The sequence below is a fragment of the Argentina silus genome, assembly GCF_951799395.1.
Source record: "Argentina silus genome assembly, chromosome: 2".
Classification (NCBI taxonomy): Eukaryota; Metazoa; Chordata; class Actinopteri; order Argentiniformes; family Argentinidae; genus Argentina; species Argentina silus.
Window position 1 is genome coordinate 24,869,208 of NC_139656.1, and position 21,892 is coordinate 24,891,099.

At 43.5% G+C, this 21,892-nt stretch overlaps 2 protein-coding genes across 3 annotated transcripts; both read right to left on the minus strand.

Moving 5' to 3' along the window:
* Positions 1 to 5,759: 5,759 nt before the first annotated feature.
* Positions 5,760 to 15,602, minus strand: LOC310801430 (amyloid beta precursor protein binding family B member 1-like). Of its 2 annotated transcripts, none has more exons than XM_083665461.1 (14): positions 15,483 to 15,602; positions 14,141 to 14,957; positions 13,680 to 13,885; positions 13,302 to 13,358; positions 13,104 to 13,180; positions 12,920 to 12,980; positions 12,668 to 12,814; positions 12,392 to 12,519; positions 10,815 to 10,929; positions 10,372 to 10,456; positions 10,159 to 10,239; positions 9,663 to 9,781; positions 9,355 to 9,531; positions 5,760 to 9,145 (listed from the first exon to the last, which is right to left on the minus strand). In XM_083665461.1, exons 2-14 carry the CDS (start codon positions 14,946 to 14,948, stop codon positions 8,984 to 8,986), a joined length of 2,223 nt encoding a protein of 740 aa, XP_083521587.1. In that variant the 5' UTR covers positions 14,949 to 14,957; positions 15,483 to 15,602; the 3' UTR covers positions 5,760 to 8,983. The 2 variants fall into 2 exon arrangements, with proteins under 2 accessions (XP_083521587.1, XP_083521586.1); XM_083665460.1 differs by having other exon boundaries at positions 10,144 to 10,239.
* Positions 15,603 to 16,090: 488 nt separating this feature from the next.
* Positions 16,091 to 20,773, minus strand: LOC310819328 (fibroblast growth factor receptor homolog 1-like). The gene is made up of 10 exons (XM_083690574.1): positions 20,667 to 20,773; positions 20,285 to 20,498; positions 20,045 to 20,183; positions 19,490 to 19,588; positions 19,096 to 19,256; positions 18,312 to 18,455; positions 17,699 to 17,810; positions 17,514 to 17,613; positions 17,226 to 17,325; positions 16,091 to 17,075 (listed from the first exon to the last, which is right to left on the minus strand). Exons 1-10 carry the CDS (start codon positions 20,696 to 20,698, stop codon positions 16,980 to 16,982), a joined length of 1,197 nt encoding a protein of 398 aa, XP_083546700.1. The 5' UTR covers positions 20,699 to 20,773; the 3' UTR covers positions 16,091 to 16,979.
* Positions 20,774 to 21,892: the final 1,119 nt, after the last annotated feature.

The following is a 21,892-nucleotide window of genomic DNA, read 5'->3' on the forward strand; positions in this document are numbered from 1 at the left end:
ATGTTCCTGCTGACAGACACCAGGCCAAAGGAAGAGCCAGTGTCTTTGTTAGCTCAATTCAACCTCCCACTGGTATAGGAGCTGGTGGATATCCTGCTGAGGTCCTGAGCTCTGTAAAACATTCTTCCTCTCCATTAAGTGGTTCTCAGGGACAGCAAATCCATTTGTAAAATTGTGTGGAAGCTATCAGGTACAGTACCGCACAGACCTGCCAAAGGAAAGGAAGAACAGGTTCACGATTGCCCTCTGCTGGTGAATCGTGTGCATGTGTTCTCATCTGTATGACTGTGTGTGTATTTAGCTTCTTGTATTTAGTTTCTGTGTTATTTCTAATAAAGTATCCAGACTCTGGTCTGACCATTTGCATGGGTACAATTAAAGGAGTTTTGTTTCAACAACCTATTTTCTACAGCTGAATTGATGCTCATATTTTCACAGCACTCTTTCCTAAGGTGTACTAGCCAAGACACTGTGGTCATTCGGTCATTAAGGGACAAGGGTTTGAGTTGGAGACAAATGCCACCCTCACAAGCTCAGCTCACTCAAAATACTCTAAGACTTTCTTTTACTCTGGCATGCCTTTTACATGCTGTAAAACTGTATCTCAGATAACACGAAACCAGAACTCATTACGGTATTCATCTGCTGTACACTTAAGGTAGGCACAGTATTTTCTAGTATATCCTATTTGCTCCTGAGAGAACACTAATTGCAGAGACTCCGCTGAAGGCATGAAGGTATTCATGAGTAGTCCCCAGCCCTCACAAATCCCTGCATAGTACACACTCCCGGCCCCCGGCGGAGGTAACATTCACAGCAGGCATATCTCCTTCATTTAGCATCCGCCTACATTAGATTTGACGCCACAGAGGCTGTCTACCATAAGATGATTTCACAGGTTCATGGATAGACGATAGATGAGTGATAGATGAATGACTTGATGCGTTCCAACTGAGAGAATGGGTGAACCATCCTTATAGTATGAACAATACGGGGTAACAAGGGGTAAAGTGGAGCGAACACTTTATATTTTTTTCAAACTATATATTTTTTTTAATATTATTAGGCTAGAGCTCCATTCATACATGCCATCTGGACTCCAACATGGTGGCTCTGCCGTGCCAGAAAAAAAAACAACGAGCTTAAAATGTACAAGGAACCAGAGAGCTCTATGGGACTTGAAGTGCTGTTAAAGGTGTTGAAGGTTAGGGTACACAGATGAACTCCCAATCACCCTTTTCCATTGGATAAAAGCCATCACTCGTGTGGATGGATAGGTCCTAAAGCCAAGCAGGTAATAGCACCGAGGAGGTGAGATATGGACACCTCAACTAACAGTCAGAGCTATTTGTTCAGTTGTCATACATTTTTTCTTCTCTCTCCTTCACCTCCCCCCTCTCTCTACCGTATACCCCTACTCCGTGTTTCAGTGGGCCCCATGGAACTCCATATGGCTGTGTGTGTGTGCGTGCGTGCGTGTGTGTGCGTACGTGCGTGCGTGCAGGTGTGTGTGTGTGTGTGCATGTGCGTGTGTATTAAGGCCCCCTTGCTGCCAAGATCTAAAAGGTGATTAATGAAGCCCCAGTAGATCTTTAATCATCACAGAGGAGATAATTTAAGACTAATGAGTCTATAGGCTTAAACACCTGAACCAAAGGTAACACATGGAGAGTGACACTGCTTAGTGGGGTCCACCAAGAACAAAAAGCCTATGCAATATTGCAGTGTAAGGGATATTGATAAAAGTGATGGATTTATATGCATTCATTCAGCGATGCAGGCAACATTAATGACAGAATACTTTATCAGGTTACCTTTCGAAAAAAATTTTTTATATATATATATATATATATATACAAAATTAAAATCTATCTGATCTATTCGAGAGAACATTTAGTACCATAAAAGTTGTGTGTCTGACTGTGTGTTTGACGACTCCTGTTGTGTGTGTCTACTAGATGCCTTTTCTTGGCGTTGTGAGGGGCCTCTATTCCCACTGGCTCTCATAGGCACACAGCATCCTCCAGTTTTGACAATAAATCATCATTAGCTGCATTTCTGCGTTTTATTAAACTCACACATTTATATGCAATTAGAGGCATCCCCCAGGAGTGACAAAACAGCGAGCTGTGGGCCATATCTCACTGCTGCCACACACACAAACACACACACGCACACATGCACACACACACGTGCGCGCGCACACACACACGTGCGCGCGCACACACACACACACACACACACACACACACACACACACACACACACACACACACACCTATCAACTACATTCTAAAGCCTTCTTTTAATCACACACATATTCTTCAGAGAGAGAAAGCTACACTCCTGTCAAGGATCTTCAGCATGATCAGAGATTAGAGGAGAGAGCATCAAAGGGGACCAAGGCTTTCAACACAGAGAAAATGGAGGAAAGCTAAGTGGAGTGGGGGGATGGAAATGTGAAAAGGAAGGTGATGGAGAGATGATGGAGGATAGAACAGTAATGACGAGGTGACGATTTCTGTGGGGCTCCAGAGAGCATCATGGGCATGTCATCTCACGCCATTCACAGTGATTACTGGCCATGAAAAGCCCATGAGTCCCTCTGGAGGGAGTGATCTGAGGATTAAGGCTGGCTGGGGCCCTGCCTCGCCTCCCCATCTCTCTCCCATTAATATGAACCCTGGGACAAAAACATCCGCTCACTCACCATCACAACATGGCAGCATTCACCGGTGTAATCAAGGCTTTTGACAGGTAAAAGGTAGAGTAAGAAGGACAGATTAGAAAGAGGGCAAAGGAAATATATTGGCTTGGAACAACAAGCTTCTGAAACAACAGAAGGTCGCTTTGCATAAGGATACGAGATGTGTTTGGCAACTCTCAATGGCTGCAGTGAGATAGGGAGATTATTATTCATGCATTCTGCCACTGTGGAGATTCAGAAATGTTAAGGTGAATGAATGACTAGGGCACTATTGCAACATAGGATTTGAAGCAAGCGGCAGGCTCAAATGAAAATGAAGGTGCAGAGAAGCGCCAATTTCTGTCTGGTGGTTTTACAGATGTCTAGTCAGGCCCTCGGCATTGCGTACTGTTTTCATCCGGCTTGCTGTGACAGTATCTGTGAGAGCACATCCCATTTGAAGGATTATCACGGCGTACTGGGACGCTTCCCCACTGTGCAATGATGACACAAACTAACATCAACACATGTATTTCCTGTTTAAACGCCAACAAGATTAATAACATCAGCATGAGCACTGCTCAACAGCAGTATAAACCGCTTTCAATTCCCTTTGCTGCATTTGTAGGAAATTGAAAATGCGAATTTTGGAGGGCTGGGGTGGGGTGGGGGGGGGGGGGGGGGGGGGGTACTGTACTGTGTGTGAACTGGGAAGATACTTGCAAGGTCAGAGAGTGTGCCATCCCTTGAACCAAGATATCTAATTTAGCATTTGCATAACTCCTTCGTGCCAGCCCACAAAATTAAATTAAATTAGCATACATTAATGACCTTCATTTGGTGAATATCAATCCAGTGTCGCTTGATAACAAATTTCACACATGGCTCTAATAAGCCCTTATAAAATCATTACAAGATAATCCAACTGTTTTAATTGCATGTCATTTTTACCATTTAAAAAACGTCTGATTATTCATTTGCCCTGAAGTATGTGGTGTTGTTTGTCTCTAATAAGTTAGCAGAGAGGAGAGACACAGTGCGAATATTGGTTCTTCCTGTATTGTGTCTTAAGGCCAAGGATGTCCATCCATAACTACTAATTCTGCTGAAAAATTCCAAAAGAAGACAATTTACCACCAGAGACATAATGCAATCCTCCACAACCACAAGACTTCATTCCTTATTCAAACAAACCTCAATTAAAAAAGAGAGAATCATTCTGGAAATATTCAGCCAGGTCATTCGTGTCTTAGAGAGCTGATTAACAGCAATTCATGAGTGGTACCTTGTGAATGCAAGCAGAAGATGTGCAGCAAAAACAAAACTCAAGTATTTTATTTCTCATTACATTCATGAAAGCTCCCTCAACTGCGGCTTAAATGGAGCAATCTGGGATAGACTTTAAAATGAATGATACTGTATATAGCCATTGATTCTTGAAAAATATAACTCATAAAAATAAAAGCTCTGTTCAACTGTCTTACCCTATCAGTACCCAAAATATAAGCTTGTTTTACTCCATTATAAACACGATATAGCTTCAAAGCATGGTTAAAACCATCATTTTAATTCCATGGATTGTCAGCCCTTGCCACCATAGCTCTGTCTATACATTTGAGAGTGGTTTGATGTCTCCAGCCCCATCCCTCAGTTGTTTATCCAAAAAAATGGTGGGGAGACCACTTTGTTGTTGTTTGAATCCCAGATTGCCCCTTTAAGTTGTGTGCAATGACTAACATAAGAGTCTCTGAGACAACAGAGAGGTTTACGCATGCATGAGGAAGCTGCTGATTCTCAACAGAAACACTGGTGGGGAAGCCAAACCCTTGGACGACTTGGAAAACTGGGTGAAAGCAAACAAAGGGAAGGGAGGATATGGAAATTATAATCCACTGACTGTGACAATTGGTACACAGCATATTTACATGTGATTATGTTTACCCCCCGACTGTGTGCAACACATTGAGAATATAACAACAGGGAATATGGAAGAGGGAATGAAATATTGAAATAATTGAAGATTGTGTTGGCTTTGTTTTATTGACATCGCCTCATAAATATTCATCTTTTATAATAATTTGTTTTTCAGCTGTAAACTGAGCCAGTCTGGGACATGACCGGAATATTCAATACTGATTTGTCTTTTGAACAGAACTCTGATATTGCTGATAAAATAAACATATGCAAGTCATTCGTTTGGGACTTATGAAAACCATCTGCTCTTGTACCCAAGTAACCAAATGTGCATTGGGATGCTTCTCAATCACGCCTGGAATATTGGTATGTTCGTTTGGTCCCCTGGAACTCGTAGTTCCCAGTTGGTGAAGTCATAACTCCGACATGAATGCATTTGTGCGCTTTTGCAGTGTGAGTGTCATGGAGTGAACAGCAGGTTTTTTTACTTTTGGTTTGCTGTGTTTATTTACTTTATCAATCGAGTGGTGTTTTCTTCTCAGCTGCAACATTTTATATTCAAGATCGAGATTTGTTTGCCTACTTTTTACGTTTGCTGTGATTTATTATGGATTTTCTGCATGGACTATTATTGCTGTTAGTGTTGTCTGCCAGGCCACTCTCCTAATTACATCTGCAAGGCCATTGGTTCCTGACCAGACCTGCAGCCTGGTTCCTGACCAGACCTGTTTGTATCATCATACTGGTCCAAATTTCCCACTTGGAACTTGTATCTCACAGTTTCCTCCTGATTCGGAACACACTGTTAGTACTAAAAGAGTGGTAATGTATACCTCTGTCCAAGAGTTTGGGAACGTGCTGTAAACCACAAGCCATTGACTTATACAGGGAACCAGCAGTTCAGATGTTTCCCCGTGCCATTGACGTGACCAAGGTTAAAAGAATGACACGGGGCGCTCAGTGACGTAGCACACTAAGGCGCATATCATACCATATCATCGCAAGGTCCCTGGTTCGATTCCGGCCATCGACATATCCTGCATGTCATCCCTCCTCTCTCTCACCCATCCTTCCTGTCAATCTCTACTGTCTCTGTCCCAATAAAGCAGAAATGCCCTAAAAATACATATAAAAAAAAAAGAAAAGAATGACACTCATAGGACATTTCCACTTTTTATTTTGTCATATGACACGTAATATTAATATACATGTATATACATAACATCTAATTTACATTCTTTAGATATACAGAACACGTAATAAAAAACAAAAGCCTTCTTTGCATTAAAGTGGATATTAAAGACATGACTCACTCCCCACATGGAGGACATATGAACAAAAGGTATCGCTTCATTGTAAGATTTCCTTAATAAGGCTTAATAAACATCTCACTCAAAAGAGGGAAAAACAAAATCAGTGACACACTTGGAATATGTTTGTTAGATTCAAAATGAGATTATATATATCGTCATGGCTTATCTCAAGAGAGAGAACATGATCACAGGACCAAACATTCTAATTTAAGAATTGCTCTAATATTTGGGTCTGCTCCTCAACGAAACAAAATATGCAATTCATCCAAGTCAGTCTTTTCAGAGAAAACATCTACAACACACGTGTACAGTACGGGTTAGGCCTTAAGGAGTCAATGACAATCCTTTCCTGTTACTAAAACATCCTAGGTGTCTCAAGCGTCACACATCAGGTCGTTAACACACAAGCCAATGGGGTTGTTAGTACAGTAGGTTCATGTAACGTTGCAAACACAAACGGTTCCAGTCCTATCCCGTCGGCCCTCTGAGCTCCCCGGTTCTAAGAGGTTAAGGTCAACCAAGTACTGACAGTTGTTACACAGTTGAGAGTAAATACACACGGGGCAGACCACTTTCTCAGAGACGCGTCAAATGAATATAAAACGGTCTTTCTCCAGAAACATACAAGTGGATCAAAGCCAGGAGTGTAGTGATAGTCAAATATGACATGTAAAACGGAGTTCCTGTACAGTCACATTTAGAGCCACATTACACAATATATTTTTTGATGGTAATTGCATGCGGCACTCAAGCTTTATCGTAAGTCACAGCCGACAGGCGTTGTTGTTAGGGCCGCAGACGCATTACATAGTGTGTATTATAAATCAATTAGAACATCAGGAAGCTTTATTTGTACAAGGTCTCAACCAATGTCTGACAGCGAGTGAGAAATGGATGACCTAAGGAAATGACCTTGAAACAAATCCAGTTCAGAAACAAAATCCAACACAATGAAATGTGCCATGTTTAAAACAAAACAAACTATACATACAATTATCTGAGCTTTTGTTCATTATTAGTCAGGCTTAAGAGTGACAGAACTACTACTGAAGCCAGGTATAAGCCAGACACCAACCATCCACACCGGACTACTTCTCTGGTACTGGTAGGAGAAATAATGTGACACTATAAAGTGAGGACTTTATGCACCACGTGGAACAAAGAGGAACCTCCTCTACCTCCTTCTCCGTAAAGTGAAAGAGGAAAACTATAGCATGTACTTGACACAATGTTCAGCCAGGGACCACATAGTGGTGAGAACTGAGGCAAAAAACAAAAAAAAAGCATTTCTTCTCTACAGATACACATACACGTTTAGAAAAATATAATCATTTCATTAAGAAAAGAGGAATATTCAAAAATCAAAAAGGGAAGACTATGCTCTTTTTCATTTTTTATCAAATATCTAAATGATAAAATCCCATTCTGGAAGACTACAGTTAATTGTTTAATGAAAAAAAGCTCAATAAAAACAGGGCTTTCAGACTTCAGTCAACAGTGCATAGAAAATCAATTCTAAAAACAGCCTCATTTGTCCAGGCTTCCTAACTCTCCTTTAGTGTTTTCAGAAACTCGGCAGTAACTGTTTGCAAGGACAAGGGGGCAGCAAACAGTAGCTCTGTCACTCCACTCAGATGTACAAACAAAGTCAAAAACATAACAGAGATGAACAAATTACAGGACATGACATCCTGTACGGGCCGCAGACACGGCCACCTTTTGAGTAAAAACACAGCCGTATAACAAAATTAAATAGAAAACGTGGTTATACAACACAGACTAATACATACGGGGAAAATGAACTGAGACATGAACTGAGACATGCAAAAGGTATGAAGAGGAACCAAGCATAAAGCAGATTCTTCTATTAGCTTTGACAACAGAAAGCTTCTGGTTCCATCTGCCATAATTCCAACATAGCTTCTACCAGGTATCCAGTGGGTGAATAACTAACAAGCATACAACCTTGGTCTTTCTCTGAAACCGCCCAGAGAGGTTGAAATCCAATTCAAGCTGCACTCTTTTAAGAGCAGACTCATGCCGCTATCTTCTCATCATCGTCAGATATAAAAAGCTGAACTGTACACCTATTACTGCAATTTGCAATACACATAAAAATAACTATAAAACAAAGATAAAGCACTTTCTGGTTCACCAGCTCCCTCAGATGGAAGGAGGGATGTGATGGTATCTAGAACAACATGGCATGGTAATATATCCCAATGCACAACTAGATATTTTAATGCCTAAAACGATTAGTGACTCGCACGTTGACTAGTCTATCTTAGTTCTTTCAGCTGATATTCAGACATTCATCATGATGCATTTATACAGACGTTTCATGCCCTTTTCTCTTGTTCTAATAACTCCTTTCAAGTCTAAATCAATTTGGACATGAAAAGCAAAAAATGATAAAGCCACATAATTGATGGCATGAGATCAACAACATTCACAATTCAATTGCACACCTTCTAGTTTTTTTTAACAAATAAGTATATAATATATTTGTTCTGCAATTAACCCAATAGCTGAAACAATGTAACAGAGCAGTCCTATTTTCTTAAGCACTGTGCGTGTAATAATCAGAATATTGGTATGTTGAAACCTGGACCATACATCTGAAACCAACCATTGCCATCCAAACCAATATCTCCATGCTGTCGAGTGCTTCTCTCTTCACAGGTGGAAAAAAAACACACAAAAGCAGCTACCAAAAGTGAGGAGAATTGATAACCTCAGCCTGCCAGATGTTGTCCAACCAAGGTATGAGTGAAGAACCTCTAAAGCATGGAGCAGCAGTGGGCAGTGCTACGCTAGGCTAATTGATGCCCCATAAGCAGCCCACACTGCCCATGACTAATGACATGCCATCCAACAGGAGTGACAGGTGTTGAGATGGAAGCAGGTTATGCCTCAGGGTGGGACTGGGGGTGGGACTGGGGGCGGGGTGGGGTGGGGTGGGATGGGATGGAAGTGGAGGGCAGAGGGAGGAGAGAGAGAGCCGTGACTGGCATGATAAGCTGGGTGATCTGAGGGAGGAGGTGGGCCAGTGGGTTGGGATTGGCATCTTTCATGGCGTCTGGGCTCCAGACCTCTTGAAGCTGCCCAGCAGGCTCTGTACGCCCTTCTTGACGCTGGAGCCCATGCGGCGTGCCACAGAGTCCGCCGGTGGGCCTGGCAGGCAGGAGCTGGTACTGGGGGGTCTGGCATCCAGACACTGCTGGTACCGCAGCTGTCAACGACCACTAACGTTAGCACCCAGTCTCAACACGACATGGATAAATGGACACAAAATATACCCTTGAAAAGAAAGAGTTTCATGGCCTGTGTATGTTGGGGATGTGTTTTTGGTGAAACAGGTCTCTCTCTACAACAGTGTAGACTCACACTAACAGTTGTATCCTACAGTGTACACTCACGCCACCTAGAGGGAGTACTCACCATGCAGGCAGCCTGCACTGCCTCACTTAGACTGGCAGCGTTGGGCTCACACCAGAACATGTGACAGATGAAGTCCCCGGGGCCCTCGGCCATGATGAAGGCAAAGGTGTGGACGTCCTTCCCCACACCCATGAAGGACAGGAAACGCACCCTGCACTCAGACAGCACCTCCTCTGTCTGAAAGAAGAGAAAGATTACCCCTTGGGTTAGAATATTCCCACAGCAATTTGTCTTCAGCAACCTGTCTTCAATCTTTTGGTATTTATTTGTGTGTGTGTGTGTGTGTGTGTGTGTGTGTGTGCGCCCACCTCATCATCAGTGATAATGGTGAGTGTGGCTGAGGCCACATTCACAGTAACAGACGGCCATTCGTCCTTCTCTTTGGCATTCAATGCTTTCTCCAGGTTAACATTAACTAACTCCATACCTGGGAAGAATAGGTCAAGAATCAGGTTAAACATGCGTTGGGAGTAAACTATGTGCCTGGAATATTTGGTCAAAAGGAGGAAAGGACAGGAATTGTGACAGTCAGGAGGATAAGAAGCTAGCGAAGAAGGACTATCGTTAACTAGAAGACAGCTCAAAACAACACATGAAACATTATATATTATGTCAATATATCAGCAAATATAAGTTAAACACTGAACTGGAACGGAATGAACCCCATCTAAAGTATCAATTTAAGAGTGAGAGGTGGCAAGTTGAATACAGACAGCGCCACAACACAACACAGGCCTATGACATCACCACAACATCGATAAAAGAGAAGAAATAAAGGGCATTCCTTACCGAAGCGTTCCTTACCTACGGGTTTAGCCACTGGCACGTTACCCAGGTAACGCACCTGGAACTGCTGGACTAGCTCATTCTTTGGTGTGGGGAATTCTGTAGGGAGAGGAGAGGGGATGGGAGGGGGGAGGGAAGAGAGAAAGAGATCACAGACAGGGAGAGAACCTGACAGAGCCTATTGATATGTTTGCTTTCAGGCTATCAAGTCATGTGTGACAGTGTTTTTACCCTGGAAAGGAATGCCCATCAGTATGGAGGGGTCCATGTTGAGTCTGTTGAGAGAGGACTTGGATGTCTTCCTCTGTGCCATTATCTACGGAAAGAGAGACAGGTCAGTTTAGAGGGGAATAAAGAAACAGCTGTATGCTTTATTTAAAAATAATAATAATAATTGACCCCTTGAACCGGAGAGGAGGTTTTATACGTATTATACATTGTGAAAAAGGGAGATCTCTAGGGTTTCTCATAGAATGTCCCTATACATGGCTAGGATGTGTAAGTGATTCACTTACGGTACTTAAAGTTAAGACAAATGTACTTATGTGTAAGTCGCTCTGGATAAGAGTGTCTGCTAAATGACTAAAACGTAAACGCACAAATGTTAACGACCCTTACATAAAGGGGACTACAGTGACAGTATTGAGGCTCACACTGCAGCAGACGGGGCTTACCTTAGAGCAGATGTCATGCATGCTTGTGGCGATGTTCTTAGCAGGCGTGTCACACCTGAAGACATGGCACTTCAGAACATGGGTCAGTTTGTCTCTTGCAACGTAGGCAAAGTCCCTAAAAATCATGAGCACAAACACACACACAAACAAACAAACAAGATTGAGTGTCAACTAGAGAAAGAGGCTGCAATAAAAGGTGGACGAATGAGGCAGATGAAATGAACACTGGTGCTGAAATGAATATTGATCAGGACCTATTCAGAGAGCTCTCTGCACAATGGTGCACCGTACGATTTCGGGTTGGACAATGTGTCAACAAATCTATCAATACTAATGAACTCAAACAAAAACACAAATCATGAGCATGACTAAATCTACACTCACCAAACACTTTATTAGGAACATTATACTAATACTGGGTAGGGCCTCCCTTTGCTCTTAAAACAGCCTCAATTCTTCGTGGCATTGATTCCACAAGATGTTGGATACATTCCTTTGAGATTCCGGTCCATGATGACACGATTGCATCGCGCAATTCCTGCAGATTTTTCAGGTGCACTTTCAAGCTGTGAATCTCCCCTTCTACCACATCCCAAAGGTGTTTTATTGGATTCAGACCCGGTGACTGGGAAGGCTACTGAAGAACACTGAACTCATTGTCATGTTCATGAAACCAGTTTGAGACGACTTTTGCTTTGTGACATGGTGCATTACACCATGCTGGAAGTAGCCATTAGAAGATGGGTAAATTGTGGCCATGACGGGATCAATACTCAAATGGGCTGTGGCATTCAAGCGATGATTGATTGGTAGTAACGGGCCCAAAGTGTGCCAAGAAAACATTCCCCACACCATTACACCACCTCCACCATGAGAAGGTGTACAGGTGGTCCTAATAAAGTGCTCAGTAAGTGTATATCCGTATAGAGAGCACTGATCATCACTTAATATTTTTCCTTTAATGATCAACAATATTGGTCAATCGATGATATCTGATAACTATGTGAGACGTCGTACACAAAGAAACTGATGGAGAAGCCGTGGGGAGTGTGAGAGACGTCCAACATTATGGGATGGGGGGTATGGAATCAACCACTTGACTAGCCAATGTTAACACATATCACTATGACAACCACAACTATGAGCTACATGACAAATGATGGCGGATACAGCAACAGGAGTACACTACCTCTCCCTGATTGGCCCAGTGCAGCAGGTTAGAGAGAAAACAGCAAAACAATCAATTCAACAGAAAACAAAAAGGATGTAGTCACAAAATAACCACCATTTTAAGAAGAGGCAAATTCTAAACAAAATAAGAAACATTACAATCATTTTGGGATTATGGGTTCTTGCAACACAGTCAACTGAATCGAAAGACACGCAAAACAAACTCCTGAACCCATGGTGAGATCCTATCAAGTCCTTCGAGTGGCAGAGGTATGCAGAGTAATGCTGTGAATACATATAGACTACTCCTCCTCTGATACCACACATTTATCCGAGTCAAACAGTACAGAGCATTAGCAACTAGGCTTTCAGAACAGGGTTCTGATTCATCCAATCAGTGTACTGACCTGCCATTGTCCCGGCCCACTCCCCACACACGGATGCTGACGATAGGTTGAGAGTGCAGCAGAGTCTGACCCAACGGGTCAATCAGGTTCAAGGTCTCATTCTCCAGAACCAGGAGCATGTCCTTGCCCTGTGTGTGAAAAAAAAAAAAAGAAAAAAAAAAGACATAACCTATCCATCCTCAAAACGATATATTGTTCTACCGACAATATCCAGGTCACATTCCCAACACCAACATGCACATGTAGCGATGTTGACAAGCCCAGTAGTTCTCTGACCTCTCCCCAGATCCCAGCCGTGTCGTGCAGGTTGTGCTTGTGGTAGGAGAGCTGTCGGATGCAGTTGTTGACTGCCACGCTGCTCTTCCCTGGAGCCATTTCCTCCTCTGATATCTCCACCCAGCCGAGAGAACGCACTGCGAAAACCTGTGTCGAGAGACAGAAAGACATGAGAGATACGGAGATGTATGAAGGAGGGGATGTGGATGATAATGATCGTCTACGTATCTGAGAGAACAGGCTTACACGTACCTTAGCGTCTGGGTCGTTGATGAGCGAACCAAGCTTCTCATTTCCCTCAGACTGTGAGCAACTGGATAAAAAAAAGGATGGAGAGAGCGTCCATGAGGAATCAACTGCCATCCACGCGGGGCAAGAGCACGTCACGACAAGGCTCAAAGCACAACTCACATGGAAAGAAACACACTGGGCTCACCTGAGGTTGATGGAGGCATAGCGCAGCGTGGCTCCTTCAAACTCCTTCATGCTCTGATCCGAGGCCGCATCTTCCTCCTGAAGACATCAAAATAACAGGGAGAAGGTCAGAGGTTGGTGGTCAAGGTTCGAGGAGGTTTTACCTTTTGACTTTGATAAATAGTCCACCGCAAACTATCGCTGCATGCCTGGCACTCACCTTCCAGAACTCCTCATCATTGAACTTGTTGGGGCGGGAAACACCACTCCATGTCAGCTGAAAACACAAGGAAGAGAGTCCAAAGGCCAATTAGAAGTCAGGAAATAAACCACTAAGCAGGTTGTGCCCAATGAGTCTACAGACTAGGAATTCATTGGCACAGGCAAGCAGAGAGTGGATGGGTCAATGCAGGTTTGACTCACTTTTCACCAGCATTCACAGACCCAATGACATGCTGTAATACAAATGGAGGCTAGACTCTGTGCCATATTGGGAGAACCTTGCTGGTATTTCATGTGAAGTATTAAGCCCCCCATACCATCCCCCTCTTGGTGTCCACCCAGACAGACACCCTTTTCCCTGTCCTAAAGGTCTCACCTGTGGCTCTTCACTGGGTGTGATAGCAGGTGAGGTACTGGAGGGTCTCTCTGGGCCTTCGCCCTCCTCTAGGGGAGAGGGGGGCTCCCACTGGGTGGTGCCTGTGGGAATATGCCAGTAGTAGGTACCTGAGGTGTCCCTGACCCGCATCCACCCGGCAGGCAGGTCTGTGTCAGTCTCAAACGCACTGCGATCCCAGTAGGACTCTAAAACAACAAGCAGAGACACATGAGCGATATGGGACGGAAGGGGGAAAATGTGGAAGCGCAAAGAGGAGGAGAGGACGAAGTTGCTGCTGTGGTTTTGCACTTAATCCCACAATCCCTGTTCGCTCACTCATATTAGTTCCAAAAAGGCTATAATCTACTGTACTTGAAAACATATTTCCAGAGGGGAAAGCCCCAACCCTGTATTCACTACCTACTGAGACATTGTTTGTCCTCTAGGTTAGCCTCTCTTACCTGGGTCACCGTCTGGCGTGCTGTTGGCTGTGCTGCCCTGTGACAGTGACATGCAGCTGGAGTCCTCATCACTGGGCGCTCCGTTCCTGCCCTGAAACAGCAGGGAGGTATTGCTGCCTTCTCCACTGTCCTCTTTCCGAGACTCACTGCAACTCTGTGCCTCGGAGGAGTCTGTGTCCTTCTCTCCGCCTGCTGGAAGTGCCTCTTCCTCTTCTTCTTCCTCCTGCTCCTCCTCTTCCTTCTCCTCCCCCTGTTGCTCTTTCCCCTGAGGGGCCTCTGAGGTGTCGATCAGAAGTGGCTCATTGAGGTCAGAGCATAGGGACCGTAGGGTCTTTGAGGAGGAGTTCTTCTCCATATCCTCCTGGTGCTCCGCCACCAAAGAGTTCTGGTTGGGGTTTCCATCTGGGCTCTCGTTATGATTCAGATTCTGGTCAGCGTTTTGATTCTGGTCCTGCTGCCTCTCTGCCACCTTGCGTAATTGATTCTGACCCTCCTTGACCCACTTGGCATTGGTGCCTGTGCCATTCTGGCCTTGCTCGTTCTCCTGATTCCGGACCCTCTCCTCCTCTCGTTGCTGACAGGACTCATCGTCATCAATGGCAACCACAGTGCCATTCAACAGCTCCAAAGGTGTAGATGTGGCATAGTTGTGGCGTTTCTTGGTTGAGGAGGATGTGCTCATACCTTTGCCCTTCTTACATAGGTCAGAATCAAGCAGAGCACTATGAGGGGAGCGGAGGTCAAGGGTCAGCGAGGAGCTCATGCACGTGTTGTCATTGGTCAGGTCTGAGGTATTCTCCAAAGACATGGCAGAGAGCTAAGAGGCAAACATGGGGTGGGTGAGGGAGGGACAGGGGAATGGGAGAAAAAAAGCCACACAAATAGAAGGTAAATTGGTCTACAGCTGTGATTACCATATAAAAAGTCTGCCTGAGACAGCAAACACAACAGAACAGTTAACTCAACATCACAGACCGCTTAGCTTTTACTGGACTACTATGGCAACGCCTATCATGCAGTGATTTCAGCCCTACCTCAGCACAACATTAAAGGCCTTGCTAGCTGAGTTAGCTAGCTCGCTAGGTTAAGTTACTAACACAAACATGTACGATGGATGGCACAATTAGCCGACGTTAAGCTAAAAAGCCGACTCCATTTGTATCATTATAAGGAGCCGGTGATCGCCAAATACATAACATAAGCTCACATTGGCAGGCCAACGTCGAAGCTAGTTAGCTAGCATCCGCTAATCGTGGCTAGCACACTAGCACCATTCTCTTATAAACACACTTGCGTACCAGCGGCTGTCTCTACATAACCTCTATATGACACATAGACTTACCTTTATTTACAGCTCTTTATTTTCCTCCCCACCTTTACTTCAAAGGTACATAGATCTATGGGATGGCTCACAACATTGAAAACATGGGAGCAGAATCAGTCTTGTGAACCTCGAAACTGGCAGCACGTCACAGTATCACGTCATACCGTCTTCAGCTCTAATGGCAGTAGTAGGCTCTGATTGCACTAGACTCGCTACACATGAAACAGAATGACCAGTTCTATAAGAGTTTACCTAGTTCTAAAGCAAATTATGATTTTATATATATATATACACACACACACACACACACACACACACACACACACACACACACACACACACACACACACACACACACACACACACACACACACCCTCCCTACATCAACATGTAGGCTACACCCTCCTCTATTATCAGCAATGTCAATATGACACATATTCACTGGTAGGTAGTCTTCCATGTCCCTTTCGAAACCCTTGTCCTTGCCTCCATATAAGTAGAATTGAAGTACTAAGTGAACTTGGGAATCCTTTTCAAAACCTCTACTGGCCTTACACAACCATAACATTTTCATTACATCAAAAGATCCAACACATTTACAGTAGGCATTTATTGGATTAAATGTACAACATTCAATCCCACATAATCATGAAAAGGAACCAAATAAATGTGAATCAACACTACTGTGGTACCGTGTAGTCAATCTGCGGTTCATTGGTAACAAATAGTAGAACTTAGTAATGTTATACTAACTGGCAACACAATTGATTTAACTGGTATGCCTAGCAATAATTCTATTATATATTATATAATTCTATTCTATAAGATCACAAGGCAAAAAAGTTATGTTACAGAGCAATATTTGTGACTATCCTATACACATATAATAATAGTTTCACTCTAACTGCAACCAAGACTGCTAAATGCCAAAAATGTACAGATCTACACTCACTGAACACTTTATTAGGAACACTAATACTGGGTATGGCCTCCCTTTGCTCTCAAAACAGCTTCAATTCTTCATGGCATTGATTCCACAAGATGTTGGAAACATTCCTTTGAGATTCTAGTCCATGATGACATGATTGCATCACGCAATTCCTGCAGATTTTTCAGGTGCACTTTCAAGCTGTGAATCTCCCGTTCTACCACATCCCAAAGGTGTTTTATTGGATTCAGTTCCAGTGACTGGGAAGGTCACTGAAGAACATTGAACTCAATGTCATGTTCATGAAACTAGTTTGAGACGACTTTTGCAATGTGACATGGTGCATTATCATGCTGGAAGTAGCCATTAAAAGATGGGTAAATTGTGGCCATGAAGGGATGCACATGGTCAGCAACAATCCTCAAATAGGCTGTGGCATTCAAGCAATGATTGATTGGTATTAAAAGGCCCAAAGTGTGCCAAGAAAACATTCTCCACACCATTACACCACCTCCACCAGGAGACGATGTACAGGGGTTCCTAATAAAGTGTTAAGTGAGTGTAGCATTCATGCATGTTTTGATAATCAATTGTCCTGAGTTAGAGAGTTGGGTGGACTTGGGTTTAGTCCCACAGATCCAACATGGGCTAGCAGTGCTGTGTTGTCCACTTTTACGTAATCCTGCAGAAAGGTCAGACACAAGCACAAGGAAGAAACGGCATTAAAGGTAGAATGCTCAGATTCCATCTGAAGAATGATTGAACCACAGAGGAGCTGGTACAGTAGGCGGTGCACCATACAGAGGGTGTTTTGAATTACAGCCACACTCACTGCGTCATCCTCCAGGGTGTTCTCCAGGACTCTGACAGTGTCACTGAAGGAGGGCCTCTGAGAGTAGGGCTCCAGCCAGCAGTCTTTTATCACCTGCCGTCTGGGGATAAAGAGATTCAGATAGGACACGCCACCAGTTCCATGCAATAACATATACAAGCAGTTAGATCAGTGAAAATGAATGCTTGTACAGTATGTTTAAGGCTTTTGTTGCTGCCTCTTGCATGGCGATGGAAGCCTTGAAGCCATTTTGGGTTTTTTTCAGATCCAAATGGACCCACTACTCACATCTCTGGTCGACATGTCTCTGGAATTGAGTTCCTGTGTCCAGAGCAGACTTGAGACACCACCATCTCAGGATTGTCCATGTTGGGATATGGTAAGGTCCCTTAACAGAGTTTTATCAAATCACTATTCACACTTTTTTTTTATTTCAGGGATCTAATGAACATTGAGATTATCCTCCGTCTCACCAAACGTTTGCATCTCCCACAGCAGAATGCCAAAGGACCAGACATCTCCTTTGAAACTATAGAAGTTGTTTCTGAAGTACTCTGGAGGATACCATCGCAGGGGCACTCTTTCCTGTGTAAATAAAGAGGAGTCAGTATGAGACTCCTATGCAAAGCTCTTCTGTATATTTAGCATAATGGTTATTTTATTCCTGTAAAGTGTATTGAGACTTGGGTAATGCACTTTAAATAAAGCATGATTTGATTCACAATAGTATGCCTTTCGCTATGTTTGGTGACAACATCTTTTTTCATGTTAATGGCCGCCATGGTACCTCATATCTTAGCATTTTGCTATTGTGAGCTATGCACATGTGACACAATGGGTGTCAGTGGTGGGAGTTAAGCCCACTGATTCTAAAAAGGGAGTTATTACAATTCACTGCAGAGGCAGAAAAACAGATTACTTGTCACAAAGTATAATGTCAACAACATATTAGCATTTTGTGGACCTGTTAGACCCTAACAGACTATTAGAAACTGTATAGTTGTAGAGGAATCCATGGGAACCAGTGAACCTCAGGGCCACATACATACTCTATAGCCTTTTGACAATAGAGGTCCAAGAACTTACCAAGCGGTAACTTGTGTTGCTGCGGCTGTGGCGGAGGCTGTACAAGTGGGAATGGTATTGGGCCAGTCCAAACTCTGCCACCTTCACCTCTTGGGGGAACTGATTGACCATGATGTTCCGTAGGGCTAGGTCGCAGTGCACCACCTCAAAGTCAAAGTCTGTTTATTTGCCATGCAATCAATTCACATCAATTGTTGGAATGGGTCTTTTTGCACACACCCCCCCCGAGACAACACACACGCACTGCACACCCCCCCTCCGAGACAACACACGTGCACACCCCCCCAGGGAGAACAGAGCGCTGGGCTCTGGGCACAGGGTCAGCCAAGTCAGCGCCCCTGGAGCAATTCGGGGTTAAGTGCCTTGCTCAAGGGCACAACGGCAGTGGTAGGGACCTGGATATGCTGCCAGCAACCCTCCAGTCACCAACTCACATCCAGATCCCTCCTGGAGCGGGGATCGAACCAGCAACCTTCCGATTGCTGGCCGGCCTCTTTAACCTCCAGGCTACCTGCCGCCCCTATAGATCACACAGGGCCTAGTTAGTTGTTTCACTGCCAATTAGTGAAACAGGCATCACAATGAAATGCTGTCAAATGCAGAGTATTGATGGTGGCCTTATCATAACCAGTTTAGCTGTGAATCCAATCAGTGGATGTCTGGAGTCTACTCGAGTGTAGAAATTGTGCAACAAAGCTGATGCATTTCAAGCGGGGATGTATAGTGAAGTATTGAAATTTGATAATTTGAAGATAGCAGATTATTGATTCCAATGTTGCGGTACCATTTTAGAGTGCAGGTAACACAGGGCATGGGCGATGTGGTATGCTGCTCTCGTAAAGAGGCTCTGCAGGTCTTTGTCCATGCATAGTTGGTCCTGATGGATTTGTAGGAAACTGCGCAAGGTCCCATTGACCACAGACTCCATAATCAAGACGTAAGGAGCTAGGGTAATGGGACATAAAGCACATGTACCACCACCACCGTCATCATCAACAACAACATCAGGGGAACTAAATAAGTATAACCCACACATCACATGTTCATCTCGTCACTTAGGTGTTATCTCATGAGACATGATGACAGTTTGCAGTTGTCAGAAATCACCTTCTCAACATTGCTGCGTATCCTTAACATTGTCTTGATTACATCATATTATCACTGTAGGCCTGTCTCACCCTCAGTGATGTTCCAGTCTAGCAGTTGCAGCACATTCTTGTGGGTGTCCAACTTTCTCATGATGTTTACCTCTTTCATTACCCTCTTGTGACTAACCCCTGCAGAGCACAAGCCACATTTGTCAAGCCCCCTTTATGCATCTCAAACAGTGAACTCTGTGATTGATATTATGAATTTGGACTTAAATGAATGATATATAGCCATTGATTCTTGAAGAATATAGTTTATAAATGCCTCATGATCTTAGTTCAACTGTCTTACCCCATCAGAACCCAAAATATAAGCTTGTTTTACTCCATTGTCGGTAAACAATGCAATTGTAAACACATACTGTATAGCTTGAAAACATAGTTCGAACTATACTTGTTATCTCATGGATGGTCAGTCCTTCCATCCATAGCTGTCTATGAAATTGAGAGTGGTTACATTTCTCCCGCCCCATCCCTCACTTTGTTGTTGTTTGAATTACAGATTGCACCTTTAAGGAATATGGTGCACTGTTTTACTGGCATTGGTAATGACTGTGTCGGCGCATCTGGTAGATGTGGCCTTACCCTCTTTGGTCATCTTGCAGGTGACAACAGTGTGGCCCTTGCAGGTACCATGCATCATCTTTGCCTTGTAGTACACGCCTTCCCTCCCTGCTTTGATGAGTTGCTCGAGACCCAGCCCAGACTTGTTGAAAGAGGGAACCTGGGAAATGCAGTCCAGGCTGTTACCCAATTCCATCTCAAAATTCTAAAACCAAGAACATTCTGACACTGTTGTCCAGCAAAATTCCAAAGTGAGTTTACCATTTGTTGTGGCCTCCAGAGAGACCTAGAGGTTGATTTGCTTGTCTGTTTGTGCAGCAGAGAGGCTGAACTGGTGTTTTGTGACTGTTGTCCCAGAGTGACAGAGACCAGTTCTAATGTGGGGGGACTTCTAACAGGCCGATCAGATGTAGGATCCCAGACTGATCGACCCTCATCTTGCAGTTCTCGAATGGTATTAATCAAAGTGTGTTTTCTGCTCAGGGAATGCAGCATGTTAGTATTACTGTACATCTTTTAAATGGGTGTAACAGGGACGCATCAAGTATGGAATGACTACACCAGTTTTAGATATAGTACTATAGGATAATAAGACACAAATTAAATGTTTGACAACTGTACACTGGAAAAGCTGTAGACTTACTTCCTCGCACACAGAATTGCCAGTAAAATCATTGTGGTGACAGACAATACTAAGAAGCCGATTAGAATGTAGAATGTCTTGTCCAGTGTGCAATCTGTGAAAGAATGTTTACCCGTTACACGATTAGAACTAGAGAGACAATCATTAGCAAGCATTCAAACACACATTCTATTCCAACCCACCTGTAGAGGATTTGTTGCCTGTATCATTTGTTCTACTTGAAAGTAGGGTTCCTGTGTGGTTGATTGTAGCAGTCACATACATCGTTGTTGTGTTGAGAATGACCATGATGAATAAAACAGATACTATCAAACTACATGGTAATATGAAGGAGTAGCTGAAAAGTATCCAACATTTAGCTAGATTGATAAAGGACCTTCTTAGTTCTGTGAACTCAGTACATTTAATTGTTAAACCATATACAGTTTTATCTAAGTCTTAGATCATTTTTATACGAAAGCTTGAAAAAGGGTATCGAAACTTACCCAAGTTGTCCATGTTCATGTGATATCTATTCAACCACTGAGATGACCTGCTACATCACACTCTACTTATAGTTCATACTTACTGGTAATAACTTCCTGTAGTCCGCCTTTCACAGGAAGCAAATTTGTCATGAGCGTCACTTTTTTTTTTGTTTTAAGTACTGGAACAATTGAGCAGTGAGCACTGAAGTCATATTGCATTTACACAAATGTAAGGGTGACAACAGAAGTTAATATGGCATTTAACACTGGCAACTGAATGTTTCAAATGAAGCATCCTCAAGCCAATTTGATAGTTAGGTCTGAGAATGGGTTTACAACCTACAGATACGGGCTGGAAGGGAGGGGGGTGGGAGGTGACAGAGTAGAATGTTGTGGTTTCCTTTGTTGTTCCTTTTTAACACTGAAAACTGAAACAGTCCGTTTGATAGTTATTTATACACTCACCGGCCACTTTATTAGGTACACCTCTTCAACTGCTTGTTAACGTAAATATCTAATGGTGTGGGGGATATTTTTCCCTTCATGACCACAGTGTGCTCATCTTCTGATGGCTACTTCCAGCAGGATAACGCGCCACCTCACAAAGCTCACATCATCTCAAACTGGTTTCTTGAACATGACAATGAGTTCACTGTACTCCAATGGCCTCCACAGTCACCAGATCTCAATCCAATAGAGCACCATTGGGATGTGGTGGAACGGGAGATTTGCATCATGGATGTGCAGCCGACAAATCTG

What these genes read in the sequence shown, in the direction of transcription:
- LOC310801430 (XM_083665460.1), bottom strand. Translation starts at nt 14,948, where the DNA reads ATGTCTTTGGAGAATACCTCAGACCTGACCAATGACAACACGTGCATG. An exon ending in CACGCCAGACGGTGACCCAG is followed by an intron (nt 13,886 to 14,140) that starts GTAAGAGAGGCT and finishes TTGTTGTTTTAG; the next exon opens with AGTCCTACTGGGATCGCAGT. An exon ending in CGTAGGTAAGGAACGCTTCG is followed by an intron (nt 9,782 to 10,143) that starts GTAAGGAATGCC and finishes TATTCTTCCCAG; the next exon opens with GTATGGAGTTAGTTAATGTT.
- LOC310819328 (XM_083690574.1), bottom strand. Translation starts at nt 20,698, where the DNA reads ATGATTTTACTGGCAATTCTGTGTGCGAGGAA. An exon ending in TCTGGAGGCCACAACAAATG is followed by an intron (nt 20,184 to 20,284) that starts GTAAACTCACTT and finishes TGCATTTCCCAG; the next exon opens with GTTCCCTCTTTCAACAAGTC. An exon ending in GTTACCTGCACTCTAAAATG is followed by an intron (nt 18,456 to 19,095) that starts GTACCGCAACAT and finishes TTTGACTTTGAG; the next exon opens with GTGGTGCACTGCGACCTAGC.